At 41.9% G+C, this 25,248-nt stretch overlaps 1 protein-coding gene across 1 annotated transcript in view; it reads left to right on the forward strand.

Moving 5' to 3' along the window:
• KLHL14 (kelch like family member 14) overlaps nt 1–25,248 on the forward strand; it is a 99,424-nt gene that overhangs the window by 56,245 nt on the left and 17,931 nt on the right. The window contains exon 4 of the mRNA XM_045781888.2: nt 20,686–20,775. Coding sequence (XP_045637844.1) covers nt 20,686–20,775 — 90 coding nt within the window. The remainder of the gene's footprint in view (nt 1–20,685; nt 20,776–25,248) is intronic.

Genomic DNA, 25,248 nt, shown 5'->3' on the forward strand with positions numbered 1-25,248 from the left:
TGTAAAACCCCAAGAGAGAACTTTAAGGAAAAGGTCTTTATTCTTTCAACTTCTCTAAAACGTTTGCTTCTTTTTTTTTTAAGATTTTATTTATTTATTTGACACAGAGAGAGACAGCCAGCGAGAGAGGGAACACAAGCAGGGGGAGTGGGAGAGGAAGAAGCAGGCTCATAGCAGAAGAGCCTGATGTGGGGCTCGATCCCACAATGCCGGGATCACGCCCTGAGCTGAAGGCAGACGCTTAACTGCTGTGCCACCCAGGCGCCCCTCAAGCATTTGCTTCTTAAAGCAATTTATTTACTGGTTTAAAATGTAGTGTGATTATTCCCAAAAAAGCAAAGAAAATCAAATCATATTTCCAACTATGTATACACTAAATAGAGAAGTACAAGTTTATATCGATGCGTGGATCAACGTTGCTTGTAGACACAAGGGCAGCACTAGGTTCTAATTCATTACACCTGTACCACATACCCACCACAGGACTTCTCTGCAGATCTTTCAATTATTGGGCAATCTGGCCTACTTTAAATACCTGTCTTTGATACTATTAGCGTAAGATAGCACTGCTAAATATTTGTCCATATGAGTTTTAAAAGAGAAAATAAACGATATTGCCTTCAGCACCGAGGTGTGAAGTTTAACGATAGGTTACTATGAACGCTAGAGAATCAAAGCAAGATTTTGGTCCATCTCAAATATTTGGAATGACTTGAGAAAAAATGAAGTAAAGAAAATAACATTGATCTTATTCTCCAGCTTGGAGTGATCTGCATCCAAAAAAAAATAGATGAACACTAGAGTTTTTAAGAGATTCTCTTAATTTTGTCTTACTGTGTACTTTTTCTCTTTGTTTCTGCTGGCCTTAGAGCCCCATCTCTGAGCAGAGTTCTTGAGGCTTTTTCTGGGGGGCAAGCAAAGAACAGTGTACACCATCTAGTGGCTCAGCTCGAAATTGCAGCAGTCCGAGGAAGGCGAGGTTGAGCAGGACGCGGTAATGGGTGTCTGCGCCATGGCAATTAACAGACACTCCTTCCTTCAGCATGTCTCCGACTGCCTGAAGAACACGGGAGTGGTTGCCATGAATTCCAGAGGGAAGCCCTCACTGCACATAAAAAGATTCAATCTAGGAAGTTAATTTAAATAGCCCACAGTTAAAATCCTACTTTACCCTGATATGTATCTATAATTACTCTGCTTTAATGAGAACTTTTTACTTGCCTGCTTAGTACCGGAATTAATATTACTACTGTAACACTTTGTTATATCACGAAGTGAGCAACTAGGATGAAAGAGGAAATAGGTTCCATTTGTGATCATATGCTAAGTGAGCTGCATGTCGAAATCATCATCAACCAGAGCTGTGGTTGGCAGTCTGTGAACTCCTGGAGAGCCACGGAGTCATTGCAAAGGGCCCTTGAATCCACCCTCGCAAGGCTCGTTCTCTGTAAATGGGATCTGGGATGTCTTCTGCATACATTAGATTCAAAACTGCGATTCAGGGGCGCCTGGATGGCGCAGTTGTTAAGCGTCTGCCTTCGGCTCAGGGCGTGATCCCGGCGTTCTGGGATCGAGCCCCACGTCAGGCTCCTCCGATAGAAGCCTGCTTCTTCCTCTCCCACTCCCCCTGCTTGTGTTCCCTCTCTCACTAGCTGTCTCTCTCTCTCTGTCAAATAAATAAATAAAATCTTTAAAAAAAACAACAACTGTGATTCAAATGTAATTAATAAAAGAGCATTACTAAATTGTCAATAGTTTATGTCATTTTCATCAATAAATATTAGTATATCATGCTCACCTAAGAATCTTGAAAAAATATTTATTTATATTTATGTAATTTATTACATAAAAAGATTTTCAAGCAATATAATGATCCTGGGATGCTTGGGTGGCTAGTTGGTTAAGCCTGTGACTCGATTTTGGCTCAGGTCATGATCTCAGGGTTCTGGAATTGAGCCCCTCATCGGGCTCCATGCTAAGTACAGAGTCTGCTTGTCTCTCTCCTTCCCCCTCTGCTCCTCCCTCTCCTACTCATGCTCTCTCTCTCTCCCTCTCTCAAATAAATAAAATCTTTAAAAAAAAAAATCTCTCTCTCTCTCTGTCCCTCTGCCCCCCCCCCCCCCAAAGAAATATAATAGCCCTGATTTCAGCAGCCCTACTTCTAGGAATTTGCTCTAAAGAGTTATGTTTAAAGACATTCACTTCAGTGTTGCTTATCACAGCAATTAATTGGACTCAAACTTGTGTTTGATAGTTAGGGATTGTTGAATAAATTTTAGTTTATCCATACAAAAAAATAGCTTATCACTATTAAAAACTATTAATGAAGATCTCTGTTCATTGAAATGAGAATAGTTTACCATATATTCACAGTGAAAAAGAGCAGATTAGAAAAGCATATATATCATAATCCATTTTTATCTATTTGTGAGTAGGCAAAGAAAAAGTTTAAAAGACTGTCTTTAATCCCAAGAAGAATAAATACTATATTTTATCAAACATAATATGAGAGAAAGAAGTCAAAGAGGCCCTCTCAATTTTTTTGTCCTAAACAAGTGGAAGGACAGAGTTGACACTGACTTGGTTGGAAAGGGGAGTGGTGGAAGGGGAAAGCCAAGGGTTGATTTGGAGCGTGTTACATTGGAGAGCCCACCTCATACCCAAGTGTAGCTGTAAAGTCATGTGGCTAGAAGATCAAGGTAGTGAGTATGGATAGAGGTGAGAAGAGATTTAAAGGGCATGCTCTTGGGGCATGCCAACATTTACAGACAGGAGATGAGAAGGAAGCAGTAAGGAGTGGGACCAAGGAACAGCTGATCGGGTAGAAGGAGGATCCAGAGAGAATGGTTGCCCAGAAGGACACAGGTGGAGAAGAGAGTGACCTACTATGTCAGATGCTACAGATCCTGTGAGACAAGCACTGAGAAGTGACATCATGGATGTTAATGTGACAACAGCTGTTTCAGTGGAATGATGAAGCTAAAAGCCTAAGTGGAAAGGATTAAAATGGAATTGAAAGGGAAAAAAGTGGAAACTTTGCATAAAGACAACTCTTTCAAGGATTGTTTATGTAAAGAGAAACAGAGAATTGAGATAGGTAGGAAGTGGAGGATATTGATCCAAAGAAATTTTTTAAAGATTTATTTATTTTTATGAGAAAGAGGGAGAGAAAGATGGGGGAGGGGCAGAGGGAGAGAGAGAATCTCAAGCAGACTCCCTCCTGGGTACAGAGCCCGTCAGTTGCGGCTTGATCTCAGGACCCTGAGATGGTAACCTGAGCCATCAAGAGTCGGACACTTAAATGACTGAGCCATCCAGGCGCCCTGATCCAAGGAAGTTTTTTAAGGTAGCAATGTAACAGCATTTTTCTCTGCGGATAGGAGAGATCTGATAAAGAGGGGAAAAACTGATGATGCGAGACATGATAAAATTGCTGGGACAATATCCTTGAGTAGTTGAGAGAAAATGGAAGCTAGTACATGAATGGAGGGCTTGACTTTAGAAGGGAGCAGGGACGGCCCATCCGTCCTTAATAAGAAAAGGAAGCAAAAGCAGAGGCAGAGTATAGGTACACTGGTGCAGGCCATTTGGTAGGTATGATGCTGGGAGCCTGTGGGAGTTCTTTTCCAAATGTTTCTATTTTCTTAGTGAAACAGAAAACAAGGTTATCAGCTAAAAGTAAGTCAAGGAGCAGATGTTAAAGAGTTGGAGAGAGAAGATGTGAAATTATCATTTAGGACAGAAGTCAGAAAACTTTTTCCGTAAAGAGCAAATAGTAAATATTTTATCATTTGATGGTCATTAGGTATCTGTCACAACTATTCGACTCTGCCATTGTCACATGAAAGCAGCCATAGACAATATATAAACTGATGGGTGTGACTGTTTTTCAATAAAACTTATTTACAATAATAGGTGTTTGGCCGGATTTGGCCCATTGGCCACAGTTTGTTAACCCTTGACCTAAAAGAATGGAATAAGGAATGGTCTAGGGAAACATGGTAGGAATTTCAGACAACAATATCGTGAATTTAAAATGAGGCCTGTTCTAAACCAGGAGCAAAATCAGCCACTTCCCTGTCACACATGATGCCATTGGCCTGTTGGTCCCAAATCTACAGTCCGGCCGCCCTCCTGCCCCAGCCAGTGCGCACTGTCTGCCACCTGCTCGACACCGAGTCCACACACCTTCACCCCAGATCAACAGAGACTCAAACTGAGACTCTCCCCCTCAAATTCCAGCCCCTGTACTCAAATTTGTGCACACAAGTAGACAAAATTTTAACAGCAGATGAAGCAATCCAAACGGTGACACTAATTCTGTGGAATTTGTGATGGATAAAAGGAGTGTGCTGGGTTGGGAACACCTTCAACAAGCACATCAAAGAACACCACATGTAGCATGATTCTGGTTACTACAAGAAACAAATCCAAACCTAGCCTTTAACGTATAGATTTGAAAATGGATGGTGGGAGGCGCTGGTACACCTGCCTCTGGGAAGGGGTGGGGTGGGGGAAAGGTGAGGGAGGTTTTCCTTGCACATACCCTTCCTGCATATCTTTTTAAGCTTCTAAGACAAAAGGTAAATTAAGCAAACAAACAAACAAAAATCAATTAATTAAAAAACTAAAATAAAACAAGGCCTGTTCACATGGTGGTATGAATGTCTCCAGCCACATTCAGTTGTATGGGTACTGACATAAGGTTGGATATAACCAAGATTTGACTTAGCACTGCAAGTATGGAAAAGTAGAGAAAGGAAAAAGAGAGTTGAGTATGTATGCCAGAAAATTATTAGGAAGGTGAGCAATGAAATCTAAGCTGAATCAGGGAGGAAATGAAGACACAAGGGGTAGGGCTCTGAAGGACAGTGAGAAAGAGGCAGGCTTTTAATGGTTGAGGCCTTTCTATTAGCCTTTGATGCTCAGATACTCTTCCTGAGGAAAGAAGACAATTCATTAGCTATTTTGTTGAGCTAAATAATGATTCAAACTTTGTTGGCTCGCAGTACGTTCAGTAGTCATCATTCTGTGGGGCAGATGTAATATTACTCCCCATTTTATTACTAGGAGGGAAAAGAGAATCCAAATCCAATTTGGAAGTCACGTTTAAATGACAGTTTTGCTTACAATTATGTCTAGTTTCTTAGTTATTAGGGCTACTCCCTCTCTTTTTCCCCTTTAGCATATAAAAATTTTCTTGCCTATTCTCCCTCCACAAATAATGCTTATACCTATTGATATGATTTCATTAATGGTCTTTCTTTTTTTCTTTTGTTATCTCACCCTCCCATTTTCTTTGCCTCTTAGCCTTTACATGTGGTTATGTCTTACTTTTTCTGGGTGGACACTTGAAAGTGTTCATACTCTTCATGTTTTTCCTCTGCATTGGATCATTTCCCACTCTTCCTTCCCACACCCAACACACATCCACCTGTAGCTGTTATTTTCCAGGACAACTAAAAAATGTACTCTTCATTTGCCTTGTCTTTCTCTGAACTTTGGACCTCTTTCATATCATTAACTATAGTCTGTTGTTCATTAAATGTACGTGTGTACATTTGTAAGTTTTTCCTCTATCGGATGTGTAAACGTACGTTATGTACGTATGTAAATTTTTCCTCTTTCAGACGTGATCAGGGACTATGTTTGTGTTCTCTGTTTCACACACTGCACACTGTAGGTGTGTAATATATATTACATAAAAACCAAATGAAATCTGTTATACCACGCAGTGTGTGTTTTTAGGAAGGGAGTTTAAACCACTTTAAGCACCTCCAATATCACTCTTGAAAATATGGGGACCCATGCCCCTTCATCCTAGCCACATACTCAAATGTGATCTTTTGGGAACCACACGTTCTGACTTCAATACATCAAAACTGTATTTTAAGTCAGTTCTCTATCAAATCCATGCTTTAACAATTTCATGCTTTTATTAAGTAGTTAATATCACAAGTAATGGAACTTTGCTTATCTGGAAATGTTTTGTCTTTTGTAACATTAAACAATGTAAAAATATTTGGTGGAAGAATCAAGGAAAGGGGACAAAAAAAGAGCTAACTTGTATAGCTTGTCTATCACGAGCCTGGTGCTTGACATAAGTTACCCAACTTAACTGAATCTTCACAATAGCCCTTTGAGGTAGATATTATAATCCACATCTTACTGATGAAGAAAATCGAGATGCCTAAGCGCACACAGTTAAATGATATAAAACCTAGATCCATATGACACTGTACCATCTTCCATTTTAAAAGGCAAATTGCACATGCGTCTCCCATATTGAACCAAGTAGCCGAAGTCTCATGCTTATTGAATTACTATTTCACCTTAACCAAATTGCTTTACTTTCTCCATCCAAAATGTAGAAGTATTGGTTGCGAGTTACAGAAATCTAATTCAGTATAACTTAAACTATTTTGTCATTGACAAGTATTTATTGGGCGCCTACTGTGTGTAAGGCATTGTTCTAGGCACCAGAGATTTGGTGGTGGGCATGATAGTCATGAACTATGCAGCTAGTATATTGCCTACTTGTTAGTATAGAAATTGTTTACAAATAAAAACCCTATATAATGATGGGCATTATCAATTGCTGTCAGGAACATTAAAGCAGGGTAAACAAGTGGTGAATGACAAGGGAGGTCTTTTGTAATGGGATTGTCAGAGAAGGTGTCCCTTTCTAGCAGACACCTGAGTGAAGTGATGGAGTGAGCCATGAGAGCACAAAGGAAGAACATATGAGGCAGAGGGAACAACAAGTGTAAAGTCCCTCAAACAGGAATGTGTTTGTGGTGTTGGGGAGATCGCACGGAAGCCAGTATGGCCAGAGCACCATTGGTGAGGGGAGAATGGTAGAAAAGGTTGGCAAGGTGGCCAGCACCCAGACCATATGGTCTTTGTAGGCCATCCTGAAAACTTGAACGTTTATTCTAAGGATGATGAGAAGTAAGGAAAAGACTGAGTAGAAGTGAGTGTCGTCATCCGACTTGACTCAGAAGAAGGATCACTGTGAGTGTTCTGTGAAGACTAAGCCAAAAAAGAGCAAGAATGAAAGCAGGAAGGCAGGGGGATATTGGGAAGGTCGAGGGGAGAAAGAGAACTTATGGGACCACCTGAGCAGGAAGGCAGGTCAGCACTGGCCTTACACATGACTCCAAAACAAAATTTTGAAATCCTATCAGGACTCTTTCTCTGTAAGTCCCTTTTCTCCTCACTACACAAGCTCCTTTGTTCAGACCTACTCCTCTATTGCCACCAGCAGGTCCAGGATCTGTAGTCAGAAAGAAAAGATTTCTTCTTGTCAGCTCCAGCATGAAAACCCCTCTGAGGGACTGGCTGGGTCATGGGACCATCTCTTGAGCCATCATTCATTGTGTCCAGCACTGTGGTTGTGAGCCCAGCTTTGTGGCCCAGGGAGTGGGGTGCTTTAAGGATAGCTGGAAGGGCCAGCTAGATGAAAGGAGTTTGCATTTTCTAGTTTTTTTAAAGACAAGGCAGGGCACCCTGTGAGGATGTAGAAGGATGCGATGGCTGGAGAGAAAGGGAAGGTAGCACACCAGCCAAGGCCCAGGGACTTCTTCCTTCTTTAGATTTCTTTGGCACAATTCTACACCACTGCAGTAGTCCTTCCAAGTGGTCTCAAATATGTCTATTTAGTGTTTCAACGAACTGTACATTTTCTGAGGAAATGAAAAAGGGCCATAGTGTTAACTTCTTTGACAAATTCTCTGGCACCTCTGACAGGACGGAGTTGGCCACTGGTGGGTTCTCAGGAGAGATTTACACACTGATTCCAAGCAGAGGACATCTGGAACCCATGCCTCTCCAGCCCAAAGGGTTCTTCAGGAGTCCAGAAGCAGTCTTGTCATAAGCACATGCATCCATAATCAGTCTCCTGAAAGAGCTTCACACATCTAGAGCCAACTAAAAACAGCGTGATTTTTTCCAACCAAACCTCTCTGTTGGCTGTGGCATCTGTCCCCGGGGCTATACCTCAGGACGTTCTTAGAGCAGCCTCAGTTTTACTGGGATGTTAAACCAAAACCTCATCCTCTCAATACACCGGCAGATTCTCTGTCTCCTACTGTATCAGAGATTTGCAAGACCACCCTCAGGTTCAATGCTTCACTGGAAGAACTAACAGGATCAACATACAGCTGTACTCACAGCTATGATTTATTACAGTGAAAACATATAAAGCAAAGTTAGCAAAGGGAAAAGGTGCATGAGACAAAGTCTGGAGGAAACCAGGGGCAGGCTTCCAAGAGTCCTCTCCAGTGGAGTCCCACAGGACACTCTTATTTCCTCCAGCCTGAAATTACAGCAGCACCTGTGGAATGTTGTCCACCAGCAAAGCTCATTAGAGACTCAGTGCCCAAAGGTTGTATTCGCAGCTGATCAGGTAGACATCTAAAATTCCATATTCCCAGAAGAAAGGCAGGTGTTCAGCATAAACCATATTGGTTTTCAATTTGAGCACAAATAGCCACTCTTAGTTAAGGTAGTGGGAACAATCCTGAAATCTAAATTCCCAGGCATCAGCCAAAGGCCAGTCTTTCTAAGGCCAGGCCTTTCTATGGATAACAGTCTCAGGCCTGCTATGTTCGCCCTTTCCTGCACTGATGTTGATGTGGGAGTGAGAAAGGCTGACCTGCCCTGGAGGAAAAATCAGCCACGCTGAATAATCTGGTTCCACCAGGGACAGAACTGGAAGGGAAGGCACGGAGAGAAAAGTTCCTATTTACCTAGTGTTTTTAGAACTTGGCTTTCAAGAAACAAATGCTATAAAGCTGACTTTGTTTTTGATGAGCTGTCTTTATTGGTTTTTTTTAATAATAATATTATTTTATTATATTATGTTAGTCACCATGCAGTACATCCCTAGTTTTTGATGTAAAGTTCCATGATTCATTACTTGCATATAACACCCGGTGCACCATGCAATACGTGCCGTCCTTAGTACCCATCACCAGCCTATCCCATTTCCCCCAACCCCCCGAAGCCCTCAGTTTGTTTCCCAGAGTCCATGTCTTTTTGGGTTCTATTCTAAGACTTTGCTTTAAACCACGGGCTATCCACCACATGGCTTCTATCAGGGTCACCTTGGCCTGGCAATTCATGTTCTTGGGTGGAGGATCCTCTTATGGCTGTTCTAGCCAACATCAGCTCAGCATGCGGGAAGGTACTAGATACCATTGCCCCACCAAATCCAGAAATGCAGGTGCCCCAGCTCTCTCCTTCCACAGTCCCATCACAGCCGGCTCCACCAGCTTCTTGCTTTCACACTTCTCCTTGTGCCTGCCAAGCCCCAAGAGATGCAGAAACATCTGGCCCAAGAATCTTCCACCAGTTTTTGTCTTTGGGGTGAAGGTGGGAGGAGTGTTCTGTTCTCCTGCAGATGGAAAATGCCCAAGGCGCCAACAAATTTCCACAACACTCTCTTAAGGAAAATTCCCCACTCGCTAATAGTCTTCCATGTCATTGTATATACAGGCTGAATAGGGGTGTGCATGTTTGTGCATAGGTGTGTGTGTGTGCGGGCGCAGACACATACTACTAGACAGAACAAGTTTAGGGGTCGCTTTTAGCTAGTCCTGCATAGATGGCTTGGCATATATCTTTAGATTAGCTTCAGCCTTAGGGTCTCAGCCTAAATTCTAAGACAGGAAAATTGCCAAATATTCATGCACATTCATAAATATATTTATAAGTAAATATCACTTAGCATTCAATGGCTGTCTAGTTTTGCCAGTAAAAAATGGTGCCAAAAAACAAACAAACAAAAAAAAAACAAAGGCAACTTCAGTATTCATCATATTTCCCTACATGTTTCTCTCTTTAGATCTGAACAGCTACAAGTCTCCACTTTTTCCCAGCAATACAGATTTCAGAACTTTCTCAAGATGGCTCTAGGTGCAAATACCACCCAATATGGGCTCATCTCCAAAGATCACGGGCTGCACTTTAATTTCTTTTTTGTGTTATAAGCTATTGACTTAGTATAATCGTCACTGCTAGGCTCAACTGCCCTAGTATTTCCCAGATTTGACACACACACGACTTTGTGTGAGTGGACCCAGGCACACACCATGAAATGGTCATGGGAGGAATGTACAGCAAATCCCTCCGAATCTTTGCAGTGAAATATCCTTTGAAGTCAAATAAGTATGATAGCATAAAAACACAGGGAAGCAACAAGAGCAAATGTGGGGAGGGATGGCCTGAAAGGAACAGAAGTATTGCTCACAGTTCTGACAATCCTACCAACTGCTTCTGGAAATATCAGGTGACTCTAAATGTTGGGAGAGATTTAATTAGAGCAGAGGCCATTACTGCTGGATTGTCAAAGGAGAGAGTGCTCCAGAGGGAATCTGAGTTGGGCAATAGGACAGCTGCCTAAAAAGACGGTATAGATAATGGTCCATCCCTTTTATTCATTCCCACATTTCCCAAACACATTTCCTCTGGCCTCAACAAAACAATTGATATTGTAGTAATAGGATCATACTATTAAGAACATTTTGGAAATTAATTTTAATAATCAATTTTTATAAAGTAATCTCACAAAAATAAAAATAGTATCACTAGTGCCTAGTCCAAGTTCCGGCACATAGTGGGAACTCAATAAATATTTGTAGAATCCATGTTCCTTTTGCTGATAATGACTTTTGCAGCTGTGACAACCTGGAAGATGCCTTTTTAGCCTTATGATTTAGCTTAAGCCTCTCTTTCTCCCTGAAGTTTTAGTCCTTTCCTCCCCGGTGCTTCTATTGCTCTTCTCCTAGAGCACTACGTATCCTATCTTGTTGTTTGTATGTTCTCTTTCAATGTGAGCTCTGGAATACAGAAATGGTGCCCCAGAGGGACGCCTGGGCGGCTCAGTCAGTTAAGTGTCTGCCTTTGGCTTAGGTCATGATCCCAGAGTCCTGGTATTGAACCCTGAGTCGGGCTCCCTGCTCAGTGGAGAGCCTGCTTCTCCCTCTACCTGCTGCTCCCCTTGCTTATGCTCTCTCTCTCTCTGTGTCAAATAAATAAATAAAATCTAAAAGAAAAAAAAATGGTGTCCCGGAGTTTGGCACAATAACTACTATTTCCTCAATACATGTTTTTGAATGAAATGAATGAACAAGTCAGTTGCTAGACAAGTAATCCTTAAATAGACCTTTTGATATCTCGTGGGTTTTAACGTGAACCACTAGTATTCACCGCTCAATGTTGAGTTTATGGGATCTGTATCAAAAAACTCTGTGTAAATCCTCATTAAATAGACCACACCCGTTTCCTTCCTCCTGCCCTCAATAATCTGGGACAACTAGGGGACCATCATCTAAGAGACTTTATTTCACGAACATATTTGCCACCCTGTTGCTGGACCATCCACAGTGTAAACAGCCCTAGCTGCCTTGACCTCTATCAAGAGTCTTATTTTCACAGCTTTAAACAATATGTGCTGCTCTGCTGCTTTAACTCATTTGAAGAGTTTACTATTTTTTTTAGTGAGGTGTTTTAGGTGTTGAATGAAATGTGCCATTTCTCACTGCCCCAGGAAGATCAGATCAGGAAGGTAACAAGGAAGGAAGGGGCTTGAGGGAAGGGGCAAACAACAAAGCACCAGCACGTCTCATCAACCTGCCCCTGAAAACACAACACTTTATAAAACTGGGAAAAAAACAAAACAAAACTAATCATTGGAAGAGATTGTAGTTTTTATTCCCAAAGATGTTTCAGTTTCCAAAAGTGAAAATGAAACGATGTTTAACTTCTAACTAACATGCCAGGAAGTATCCAAAATGAAATAGTTGATATTATAATAACATAGTCGTAATTTAGGAACATACTAGTAAAAATATTCTAATTAAAATAAAAATAAGACTTCGGAAGTCAGTTTTGCTTAAATAGATAACAGAAGTCCTATTTCAAGTCCCCTCAGCTCTGCTGGCTGTTAGTGCTTCCCCAGGTAAAGTGCTCAGAGCTAGAACTGTAAATCAGCAAGGATTTATTGAAGCCTTTGACCTTGGCACGATTAGGTCTATAATAGTTCCTAAAGAGTTCCTAAAGTTCCTAAATGTCACAGTTTTTGAGGAACTTTCAAACCTCCTTCGTTTAAAACATATGTATTGCTCACAGGGTGACTTCTCTCCTAGAAGTCGTAGAATCTGGTCTAAGGCACAACTTCTCCCCTTTCTTCCTTCAGTCCCTCCCTCCTTCACATCTTCTGGGACCCATCCTATTTTGCACACCTTCCAAAGAAGTAAATTCCACAGTCTCTCTTAGCTATCATTCATTCATTCATGCTACTAACATTTATTGGCTCACTAATATTTCTTTCTTTTTTTTTTTTAGATTTTATTTATTTATTAGAGAGAGAGAGTGTCTGAGCAGGGGGAGGGGCAGTGGGAGAGGGAGAAGCAGACTCCCCTGCTGAGCAGGGAGCCCAATGTGGGGCTCGATCCCAGGACCCTGGGATCATGACCTGAACTGAAGGCAGATGCTTAACCAACTGAGTCAGCCAGACACCCCGATTCACTAATATTTCTAACTAATGTATTAGGTCTAAGAGCTCAGGCTAGTGCCCGAGTCTGACCCAGCACTATGTATTGGGCACCGTGCGAGGCATAAAGCTATAAAGATGACACAGTCCGGCCTCAAGGAGCTCACAGATCTCTTCGTGGTAACAAACATAAGACAGGCAATCGTAGTATACTGTCGTGATTTGGCAAGTGTACAATAAAGGCATGAATTTAGTACCATAGTTGCGCAAGAGAGGAAGTATCAAAGCAATACTCATTGTCAGGAAAACTCTCCCTTAGATACAATTTTGAACTGTAAGAAATAAGCTCTCTTGGTTCATGCACAGCGTCCAACACCTAATACATATGCACTTTTTTCAGATTTATGTATCACGAATTCATTTCAAAAATTTTGTCTCCAGTGGGACTATGGGAACCTGGCTCCGTGTGCTCAGAACAAGTTGGGGATGAGGGAGAAAGTGTTGGTAACCTTTGGGTTAATTCAGAACTTCAGCCAACTCACCACTGGATTCAGACCACGTACATTTCTTACAGGGCTTAATTTTTTCCAGACTAATTGTCCTTAGTGATCCAGTCATCCCCAAATATACAAACTACTATTGGTAGTTTGCAGAGAGAGTACAATCCAAATATGACAGAAAAAAAAGTAAAAAAAGAAAGGCCTTTTCTGTGGATTATTTATTCAACAGCATCTATCAAGCCCCTGCTTCATGTAAAATGTTTTATTATGCATCTGTTTCTACCTCCAGGGAATCACTGGCCAAGTTGCTAGGTCTTTGCAGAAAGACTAGAGGGTAGTATTAAACTAACTAGGAAATTTTTAGTTATTTTGTTTCTCAATTACACTTACTGTAAAGTTGAAGAAATTGTTCTAAAAATTCCCCGATGATCCTATGGCAAGGACTGCTCATTCAGTAGTACTGAAGTGGGGCATCTTTCTTTCAGGTTATATTTGTTCTCAACAACACATAAATGCTATTTGAATAATTGCCTCAATGAGTAAATATTTCACAAATATACATTCTAGCAACATCATTCTTCCAAAATACCATTTTTATTTTGCCAGTCTAGATAATTCCATAGAAAAGAACACTTCAAAAACAGAAATCGCATAATTATAGGTAACATAAATTTTGATATCATGAAATCGAAAACCCAACAGAAAAAATATCTGAAAGACCGATTTCGGGGCACCTGGCTGGCTCGGTCAGTACAGCATGAGACTTTTGATTTCAGGGTTGTAAGTTCAAGCCCCACATGGGATGTAGAGGTCACTTAAAAATAAAGTCTTTTATAAAAAAGACCTCTAGCATAATTCTGTCTGTGCCCATTTATATTTTAACTCGAACCCAATCGTTCACCTACCATATCGGCAAACAAATGTAAAGAGGGGTGCAGTGTGACAACATCTAACAAAATCTACAATGCAGCCATCCTTGGGCCCAGAACTTTCCTTTGGAGGAATCATTCCTAAAGATGAACTCCCAGGTGTGCACATCGTGTGCCTCCAAGGACACAACAGAGCACCGCTGGTAGCAACAACCTTCCACAATCCATCCCTGCTGTTCATCCCTAGCTTTGCTTCCTGATCGGGCGGGCGTCCGTCATCTCCCGTCCAGACCACAAGAGGGGGGCTCTGCATGGTCTCCCTCTTTCCCCTTTCTCCCTCCCCCATCTACGGGAGCCAGAGTAATGCTTTTAAAACAGAGATCAGATTACATCATTCAGCCACCTAAAACTCCTCCAATGCCTTTCCATCATGCTAAGAATGAAATGCACTCCACTCACCTTGGCCTATGAAGACCCCTCTACCCAGCCTCTGCCCGCCTCCTGACTTCATCCCGTGGCTCTTTGGCCTGACCTTCAGCGTTCCAGACACACAGGCCGCTCTGGGCTTCTCAGGCACATCCGGTTCATTTGTGTTTCAGGGTCTCTCTGCGTGGACTCCTTGCCCCCGTTTCATAGCGGTGCCTCCCTCTAACCCTTCAGACTCTATCTTAAATGCCATTCCCTGGCCACCCCGGCTACAGCAGTAACCAGGCGCTCACTCCGTAACACATCATCCCATTTTCTCTCTCCTTACATCATCTATTTTCATTTGGCCGTGTTCCTGTTCATCATGTGTCTGTTTACATACTTCTCTCCCCTGTAATGTAAGCTCTATGAGAGCTTAGTTCCCTGCCGCATTATCGGCAACCAGAAAAGTGTCTGCACATAATGAGCTTGAATAAATGCTTGCTGAATGAATTCAGAATGGAACACAGTATAGGACCCACATACAGAACACCGTGCAGCCGTTAAAAAAAAAAAATGAGGTAGTGGACAATCCAAGTGGTGTCTTCTGACCAAGCCTGCACCCTTGCACCTGCCCTGCCCTTGGCCTCCCCCAGACCTCACCTCAGATCTTGCTGTGCTGGTCTTCCTGCCGTTCTCGATTCATTCCACGCATGTGCCTCAAGGCCTTTGTCCTTGTTATCCCTACACCTCTCCCTTGCATGGTTCCCTGGCTCACTCGTTCAGCTTGAGAGGACTCAAAATTCTACTCACAAATGCCTTCCCCGACCACTAGCTACCCCCCCCCACCCACCCACATCACTCTCTCTCTCTTCTGACCCTCCGGTACTTTTCTTCATTGCACCTGTCATTGAAGACAAAAGTGCCTACTTGTGTACATGTGTGCTATGTCCTTCCCCTGACTAGAACGTTCCTCGATGCTCCTTTCTGCCATGACCTCCCCAGCAGGTAGAACACTGCCTGGCACAGAGTAACAGTTGAACAAATATTTGACTGGCAGAGAAAGAGTAAGTGAATGCATCCCCGAGCACAAAGAAAGCAAGATACTAAACAGTAAGCCCACAGTAGGCCGTGGCCATTTGTATTAAAGGAAAGGACTTCTATATATAAAGTCTTTGAGAGGGAAATCCAAGAACATGCTAATGGTGATAGCGTCTAAGGTAGGAACTGAGAGGCTGAGGCGCAGGGATAGGAGGAAAACTTACTGGTCCTGCATAGCTTTACTTTCAATAAGATTGCATTTTTACCATGGGCATTATTTAAAAAAAAAAAAAATTAAGAGGGGCGCCTGGGTGGCACAGCGGTTAAGCGCCTGCCTTCGGCTCAGGGCGTGATCCCGGCGTTATGGGATCGAGCCCCACATCAGGCTCCTCTGCTATGAGCCTGCTTCTTCCTCTCCCACTTCCCCTGCTTGTGTTCCCTCTCTTGCTGGCTGTCTCTATCTCTGTCAAATAAATAAATAAAAAATCTTAAAAAAATCAAATAAAATAAAATAAATTAAGAATTATCTCATATTTGACAGTTTTGCAAGCTTATGTGTTTGAAGCCAATAGAAAACCAAGGCCCTCAAAAGCATTACAGCAAAATGGTAAGCATTCAACAACCGTTTATTTAGCAATCCTATAAACTTAGCATAGCCCTATTCGGTCTCTTCTTTGGATGTTCCTGAAAATGTGTGGTTGGAAAGGATACCTATACTTTCTGCTGGAAGAGATGCATATTCCTTAGACATATATGGGAGGAAACAGGGTAATGTGGATCTCTAACAGAGTAAGACCTACATGAATACAACAAGCCCCCGCACGTTTCGTATGGCAGGAAAAGCGCCTCTGTACCCAAGATACTTTGAATCTGATTACAAGGTCAAAATATAACCTCGGTGTTTGTTTTTTTTAAATAAAAACTATCCGCCAATAGACTCTACCCATCCTTAACTGGCTGATTTTTTCAGTATTTTTCTGAACACTGGCTCTGTCAACCATACCTTATTTTAAGAAAACCAACTATTGGAATATCTGCATTTATTAAAAAATTATAGGGGTGCCCTTGCTCTAATTAAGGATTCCTTTCAATATGAAAATAATAAACTTTTAAAATATGATTCAATACAAAAAATTACATAGAAATTTCAAGAGCACCCTCATTGAACACACAGGTACTCAGTAATTACTTGCTGGTTGGATGAACATACCTATTGAAAATCAGTAGAGTGAAATGGACAAGAGCGTGGGTTGGGATCCGGTTATCCCTGTGTTCGGATTCTCTCTCTGCCATTCATTAGCTGAGCGTGACCTTCAACAAGTGACTTGACCTCTCAAGGCCTCAGTATTCCTTATAGAAATAAAGCGAATGAGTAATGCCTACCTTGAAGTGAGTTGTATTAAGTGAAAGATGTAGGTAAATAAAAAACTGGTCTATTTTATCACCTATTGCATATTATCATGTATTACAATATATCAGCTATGATTTCATTTACTTAATTTCTCCTTGCCTGAATGGAAACAAATGAATGGCAAGAAAAAACACGAGTGTTGTTCTATTTTCAGGGCTATAATATAGACACTAGACACGAATACAAGTACGTATTTAATTTCTCTACCTGTATCTGTAGCACCTGAAAGTGTCTGGCACGTGGTAAATGTTCGGTAAATGGTGGTCAGTAGTATGAAAAGGACCACAAAATACTCTGAAGGTTTGACTCTCCTTTGTCATATCCACGAAAACCAGTTTTGTGCATAACACTCTAGGACACTTTATTGCACTGGCACAGGGAGGGGTAAAAGAATTTGTGTAACTGAGATTTCTTTTTGTGGCCTTACACTTAGGAGAAAACAATTAACAGGCATATAAATAATTGTGGCCGCTTGTAGCAATGGCTCACATCTCTTGAGTGCGTGATGGATTAGTCATTCTGCAGAGTAAATACTGTGACTTAATATCCTGGCCAAGTTTATTTTATAGTGTTACTTGCTTCCCACTTTCTTAATTAAAAATACTAAATGTAAATGTTTTATTTAATGTCCCAGACTAGAATAGAATATCAGGTGTTTGGGGCTGGAAAGGGAAACATGGTACAAACTGCTTCCAATTCAGAGACTAAATGAATGTGTTCCCTCAGGTGACCAAAGGTTTCTTCTTTTTCAATTTTCTGGCTTCCCCCCACCCTTTTCTTTCTGGAACTTCTAGTTTGTTTAGTAAAGTGTAGAATTCTCACAAAGGGCCTTATAAACACATGTTATGAGATTTTAAATCTGATTTGAAAGTGCCTCTCTCCTACTCCCTCTGAGTAAAGTGACCTTTTTAAATGGAGGGAAGTGGGTTTAGATGACAGTCATGATAAATGCGGTCATGTTCACTCAATAAAATAAGGCCCAGTGCATTTGAGGATAAATCAGTGAAATGTACAGCCCCACCTGTCTGTCTCCATCATTCATTTCCACTGTCACTTTCACAGTGGCTGATGGATCACAGTTGCTGTAAAATTAGACAGCCTTTAATCTCATTTCATCCTGATTAGCTTCTCTTTACCCTTTCCCTCTAACTCACTGACTGACACGCTAAAAACTCGCACTGGGCTGTATATGAGCTTGAGTACAAACTTCTCCTCCACTACCTGCCTGGGAGGGCAAGGCCGGCGTGCCCCTCTCGAGAAATCTGGAAAGGGTCAGGCGCGTATACCTTGTTATTTAAAAGGTAATCAATACGTGCCGTACCTAGTGCCCTTTAAACAGATGTTTGTACCCGCTCACTGCCCGATTTATTTTGTTTTGCTTCAGGTTTAATCAGAAGTCAAATTAGGTCTTTTGCAAAACTCGAACATTGATTTAATATAGATTTTTTTTCTAATAAATTTGGAACGTTTCACATTCAGAATAATTTCAAAGAGTTATTTGTGTGTATTTATAGCCTCTCGATTCACGGTAATAATTTAGAAAAGACAATAATTCAGGAATGAGAATACTAAAAAACTCAGCCAAGAAATATAGCATATAAGGTTTAAAAACAAGAGTAAAAAATGGGAATGCCTTCAAGTAGCCTTTACATTAGGACTTCAAAGAGCTTCTGTCTTATTTTGAAGGTTTTGATAGTTTAGTGCAATCGTTTCATTTGTTTGCATAAAGCATAACAATAGGGGTAATCAAATGAAAAAGAGGCTTAAGAATAAATCATGTATTATTTCCTTCGCTTAATTTCTGCTTGCCTGAATGGGAGCAAATAAATGGCAAGAACAAAACGCAAGTGTTGTTATATTTTCAGAGATTGTGCTTTATTATCAAACTGGACTTCTAGTTAAAAAGATGATAATATAGGTTTTCATTATTTATAAGGCTTGGGCCCTGGGCTGGCCAAGAATTTAAATATCGAAAGAGTGGCAGTCATAACGTAAGTCAGTTATCATCCAGGGCCTCTGTTCTCACGCTCACATCCCACGTGAATAGAGGCACGTAGATGACAATCGATGCCGTGAGCTTACACTGCCCAGATGACACCATGATGACCCGAGTAGCACCGGGCTGTTCACAACAGGCACAGTACACATCACGTCTGAGTAGCATCGTCTTCTGTTTGCTATTTTGGAACTAGCATCCTAATCTAAACAATAATGATTAATTTTTTTTTTTTAATGTTCAAAACCTATACCATCTTAGCTGGTCAGCAAACTCAACATATATTCTGCCCCAGTGGATTCTGAGAAACTATATGGTAGCTTTGCAGAGCTGTATTGTTAAAAAGCGTTTTCCAAAGAGATAACTGAGGGTGGAGGGGCAAAGGGACATCCCCAACATGACCCCCTAAGTCAGTGACCTAATTAATGGACCACAGAAATCCACATCCAATGTCCACATCATCACAGAAATCAGGGGTTTCTGTACCAAGGCCTCCTGACATTACAGATGGAAGTTCAAAAACAATGAATATTCATAGTAAAAAATAACTAACTAATAAAATAAACCCAAACTCCTAAATCCTTTAGTAAGAAGCTTAAATGATCTGATTTGCTCTTTTCGGAAGCCGTGTTATAGATTTCAAGGCTATGCCTGTTCCTTATTCATCGTATTTACATATCTTAGCCAGCATAAGTGCATCCTGAGAAAAATAAAAGATAGGAAAAGCAAAATGAAATGAGAGATCTATCTCATCCAAAATAAGTTGGGTATAAGATAGGCTCTCTCTCTTTTGGCATTGGCAAAAGAGCACAAAGTAAGAGCTGGCCCTGACTCATATTGATTTCCCACTGCACTGGTTTCTTAAGTGCTCTGTTGATCCGTGTCAAGCAATAAGTTCCCTGCCTGAACATGCACATCGCCTCCCCATTTGTCCTCACCTAGATTTAAGGTGCCCATATGATGAGCTGAACAAGGACATCATTTTTCCTACTGGTGTCACTGGGTCCAAACCACCGCATGTGATATGATAACTAATTCTGTGTGAGTTTACATTTGCCATATGATATGATAATAGCAGAGACCAGCACTGCACTGCACATGGGGTGACAGGGCTGTCCTCGTCTCACTGTGCGTGTCCCCGAAAGAAAATGTAAATGAGAACAGACAAATACAGAGAAACCTGGCTTTGGTGGGTTTCTGAAGAACACGCCCTCCTCGCAGCCAGCACACTGGGGCCAGAGACGGGGGCGGGGGGAGGGGTGTGGTGGGGGGGCACGAGACCAAGAGAGTGGATATTTGTGATGTTCCTGACAGTTTTTATCTTTGTTCCAGAAGAGCTCCTAAGCAGATAGATAGAAAATGTGTGATTGTGCTGCTAATGACATTGTACAGGAGATTAAGCGTATACATTTGGAGAAGGCATTAAATCAGCAGGACCTTAATTTAAAAACTTAAAACTGTATGGAAATTCAGCTTGCTCATTGCTGTGGAATAGAAAGCTCCCAAGCACCCCGAGTCTGTTTATGGAAAGATTGCCAGCAAACCAAGTCTGGGCAGAGCATCTTCATGGCTCCAAGTGTATGCAGGGTTATTTCTTCCAAGAAGTAACCCCAGCCCTGACCATTTGGGAGTTTCAGTCCTTGCTTTAGAATGCAATCCCCATCATCAGGCAGGTAAGGAGAACTTAAGAATTGAAAGCAGCATGACAGGTTGTTCTTGACTAATTTGCGGAATAACATTATGTAAAATTAGTCAAAAGGGGTTGGGTTTGAAATTGCTGGGAACACACAGCTGAGCCACTGTGGATGGGTGGGTGCCCCGCTCTGCTGCTTATGCGCTCTTCTTCCTTCCGACTTACTCTCACATTTTATGCCCTTTCGTGGAAGCAAATAACCAGTGAGCCACGGTATCGAGTCCTAAGATGGAGAATTTCATGCGTCTTTTTCTCCCCCCCCCCTTAATTCCAGTTATGCCGTACAACAGCGCCCACCACTGCGTCGTGGAGGTAGAAAACTTCTTGTTTGTGCTGGGTGGAGAGGACCAATGGAACCCCAATGGTAACTATTGAACTCAACAAGTATGTGTGTTGTGGAAGGCGCCGGTAGCAGCCCGTTTCGTATTTACTGTGGAAAATATATTTCTGTGCACAGGGACAAATGAAACAGTCGGTAAATTGGGCTGACAATTGGAGGGAGGGTCAACCATTGAGCTGGCGGAGGGCGTACGCAGCAGAGCATTCGCTCATTGACTGTCTGGGGATTTGGCTTCGCAGTGATGCCCCAGCCCCTCTCCTTATCCATCCCCTGAGGACCGCCGCGAGCAGAAGCACAGACTCCCTAGAGGCAGGTAGCAAGCTGCAGCTATTAAGAATTCTCACCACCTTCTCCCCCACTTTTCTCCCGTTTTATCAGTGCAACAATGCAGTTTCCGTAAATAAGCTTTATCTGCGGTCATAACTCATAAGCCTAGTTGAGGTTCTTTTGCAGCTTTCGTCACTTGAGACCCATTCAGGTGGCTGCACCTTTTGCAAGGGCTCCTTTCGAAGACGATCCACCATCCTCCCTGTTGATGTGCTTACTGCATTAATTTATCGCAACGAGAAATTGAACCTTTTAACACACTTCCCAAGCCAACACAGGGAGAACACCGTGCCTTGCCGAATACACAAAGGTATCAAGGTATTTTTGGAAGGCTTGCACATGAAGGAGGACTTGCGGTTGTAGCCTTCTGTGTAACAGAGATCATTATGACCGAGAAACCATAAAACAGCTTGCAGGTACACATTTTTACTTTAAAACCCCAGAACATCCAAGTGAAATTACATATTCTGCATATATTTTATTGTGAATGCTCTCTTTCAGCATCTGCACCGAAGCAAATTATAGGAAATTGTTACATCTGTTCACTCTCGAAAATCTTCCAGGAAAACAACCCAGGCCACCCTCCACGAACACTTCTTCGAGGAGAACGGGACGTTCTCTCTCAAACCCTGCAGCTTTGCTGGTTCCTCTCCTTCAGCCTTCCAAAGGGGACAGTTTCTGAGCTTTGTAGAATCAGGTTTAGAACAGGAACAAAAGGGATATTTAGTATCTCTCCTCTAACGTATCTTTGCAATGACAGACTTGACGTGTCCCCAGAAAACGCTAGCAGATGTACAATCCACTGTAAACTCCCCATTTACTGTTTAACCTGTTCTCCCTCCGAAGTGATTTGAACTGAATAGAGCCTTTGTAAGTGAACGGTGCACAGCCATCAGGTTTACCTAAGCAAAAAATCTGCAGAAGAGTCTTTTTGAAGGCCAGATCAAAACTAACATGTGACAAGAGAAAGCTGCGAAGTCCTGTTTCTGGGGACTATGCTCTCTTAGCCCGCCTCCCCTCCCAGGTGGAGCAGGCCTCTGTGAAAATGCCAGGCTCGGTGCGATCACGTGGTGTTCACAAAACACTGTGAATTTCCCATTCCTCGGAGACAGACCTTTTCAGCAACACCGGAAACCTGCTCCCTGGGTTATGCCCCCTCCTCCTCAAAAGAACCTACATCTGCTTACTGTTCCGTGTCTTATCAAGCATAGCTGAGGGATTGGGTGGGGGAGGGTGGATAGGGAGGAGCGTAATGGACATATTCCTTCCTCTGGTCTAGAGAGTCGAGCTTTTATCTCTGAGCTAATTCCAACTCCCATAAAACTGTGCCATTGGACCTCACTGGTTTGCGTCCCCCCGCCCCTGAGAGGAACAGGAATTCAGTTGAAAGCCCTCAATGAATATGCTGCAAGAAAAGACTATAGGAAACAGCGTTGCATTTACTTCAGGACACCTGTCACTGTCACCTCTCAGCATGCCCCATGTGAAGACCTATGTGACAAATTCTTGCCAGACCGTAGCACTGAGGTATTGTGTGCTTTGGACAATTGCCACTGATGCATTTGTGTGATTTAACGTGTCTCCCCTCTTTTGCTTTAGCTACTAGGAGGCTCAGAATTGAATTTTAGTAAAACTTTAATTATACGTGTACTCTCAATATGGGCCTGGCAGCTCTTTTTCTACTAAACCCCCTTTTAGAGCTGTGGGAGTCCTACCTGCAAAGCTGCGTCATTCTGTCCCTGATGTGTTTGGTACGTGAAGTCATTTGTATAGGTCTGGGCAAATGCTGATGAACCATTGATTTGGCTCTCCTAAACAAAGGAGAATTGGTCACATCAGGAGGCAGGCAGGCCAGTCTTCTGTACCCCTGAGTCAATCACTCAGTCATTGGCTAAGGCCTTCCCCCAGCCCAGGGGGAGGGTGGGCAGGGACATGGCCTGTACAGCTGAGAGCAAGTCCGCAGAGAGGGAGCAGCATGCCATGAGCAACCTGGGGAACACAGCACCAGTGTGGTCAAAGTATCTGGGCTAGGTACCAAACACAGCTCTACCACAATCGCTTAGACAGATTCCAACCATCTGGTCAACCATAGCTGGCCCTTTTTTACCATGGACAGTAGTATTTATTGAGTACTAATTATTTCCCAGGACTTCACTATGCATTCACCTGCATATTTGACTTAATCCTTACAACCATCCTGGGAGGCCTGTTCCATGATTTTTCTAGTTTTACTATGAGGAGTCTAAGCCTGCAGAGGTGAAGGAACTTGCCAGGACACACAACTTGCACAAAGATGGGCTGATTCCACCCTAGATCTGTCTGCCTTGGTCTTTACCCATTGTATAACATTTCCCCCTCACACAGACATATGTATTTTGTTAGATACTAAATAACAGTCATGTTTTTGCCTTTGATCTTGTGAAATTAAGTCAGTATTGTATCACAGTGGAAAGTGGTTCTTATTCCCAAGGAACTCTTTATCACTTCTTATTTAGAAAACCATGCAGGAACTCAAGCATCTCAAAAATGTGGGATTTTCATATTATAATACCTTATGCAATTAAAAAGTAAGCAGTTAATACCAAAACTTATAAAGAATAGCAATCCTATGATAATATATAACCTTAATTTCATTGCTACCAGGGAGGAAAAATGAAAAATCCATGAATTCAAATGCTTTGGATATGTCCATTCCAAAGATGAACTCTTTTAAGTTAAGCTTCAGTTCTTATGAAAATGATGCCTGAGATGCATGTCTTTGAATGAAATACAAAATTGTAAATTTTAATACATGCTCATAAAACATGTATGTACTCATAAAATACAAATATAACCTCATTTATCTATTATCTTGATTACAAGACCGAAATTTGAAATCATAATGCATATTAGTCACTGGAAATTTAAACAGGATACATACATTGTTTTTCTAGTCAGCTATAGATATTAAATCCTATTAACTCCCTTCATGTCATCAGTGATAGGAATGCATTATAATATTCTAATACATATGCATATATTCTGTCACTGCCCCAGCTTACAGAAAACCAATTTATATTTGTCCCTTACTGATGATTGACTCCCAACAACACTGCCTGGAGGAGACTTCTTTTCCTTCCCCCTTCTTCCCTTTCACCAATGGCTGAAAACTGCCACCCCATGCTGCATTTTACCTATCACCTAAGGAAGGAATTGTCAACGATGGTGTCTGGTGACAGGGTATTGTCACAAAAAGAGAAGAAATTGGGAAAGAATTAGGAAAAGATGAGAAGAAATTCAAAGAGTGGAGTAATCCAAAATCCCATTGCATATGGCCAACCACTTTCAAGCTGCTGGTAGAGTCCCATTAGAAGCCACAAGGAAGGAACAAATAACTCCTTTTCAGCTCACCTTCCTTTCGCCACCACGCTCATTTCTTCTGAGGTTCATTATCCCCTCCACATATCCTTTGCCAACTCCAGAATGCCTTCCTTCTTTTTCTCTCCCCAGTCCTCTGTCCTCACCGCTCTTTCCCACCATTGACCCTGCCCCCGGAAACTCTTTCTTCATCTTCTATCCGTATCCCACCAGTCCCTGTTAGCCTTTTCCCTAAGTGAAGGCCACTACCAATACAACCAAAGCAAACATTGTTCATTTCTACCAGAAGGCACTCTGCCCCATTCCTGAAAGGAGGCAGATGTCTTCCTCCAAATGGAAATTCTAAACCAAACTTCACAGAGAAACATTCTAACATATGGCAGGTATGCTCTACACTCCTATTACCAGCCTTCACCTTCATAAAACTTATGTGCTTGAAACTTTATCAAGAATATTTTTTTTCTGGAGTGAAATGATTGCAAATTCTACAAAAACTCCCTTATAAACCGACTCTAGATGTAACCCTTCCTTGAGCTGGAACCTCCCTTTGTGGAATCCAAATCTTTTGGGTCATTCTCACTCTTGGAACTCTTTCTGTATACCCCCAAATAAAATTTAACTTACCACCCAATCACACCATCCAGACCCTTTCACAAGGTCCTTGGAACTCCTGGTATCACATCCACAAAATCCCCAGAACCCTTAAACTCCCTTCTGAATGGTCACTTCCATTCTTTTCTAGTCAAAACCTGGCACTCTTCTGAGAGTACTGTTTTCCCAGCCACCCCCTCTAATGGGCACTGGGTTCTGCTC

The sequence above is a fragment of the Ursus americanus genome, chromosome 19, assembly GCF_024610735.1.
Source record: "Ursus americanus isolate L20-20 chromosome 19, mUrsAme1.1.p, whole genome shotgun sequence".
In the NCBI taxonomy this organism is placed as follows: Eukaryota; Metazoa; Chordata; class Mammalia; order Carnivora; family Ursidae; genus Ursus; species Ursus americanus.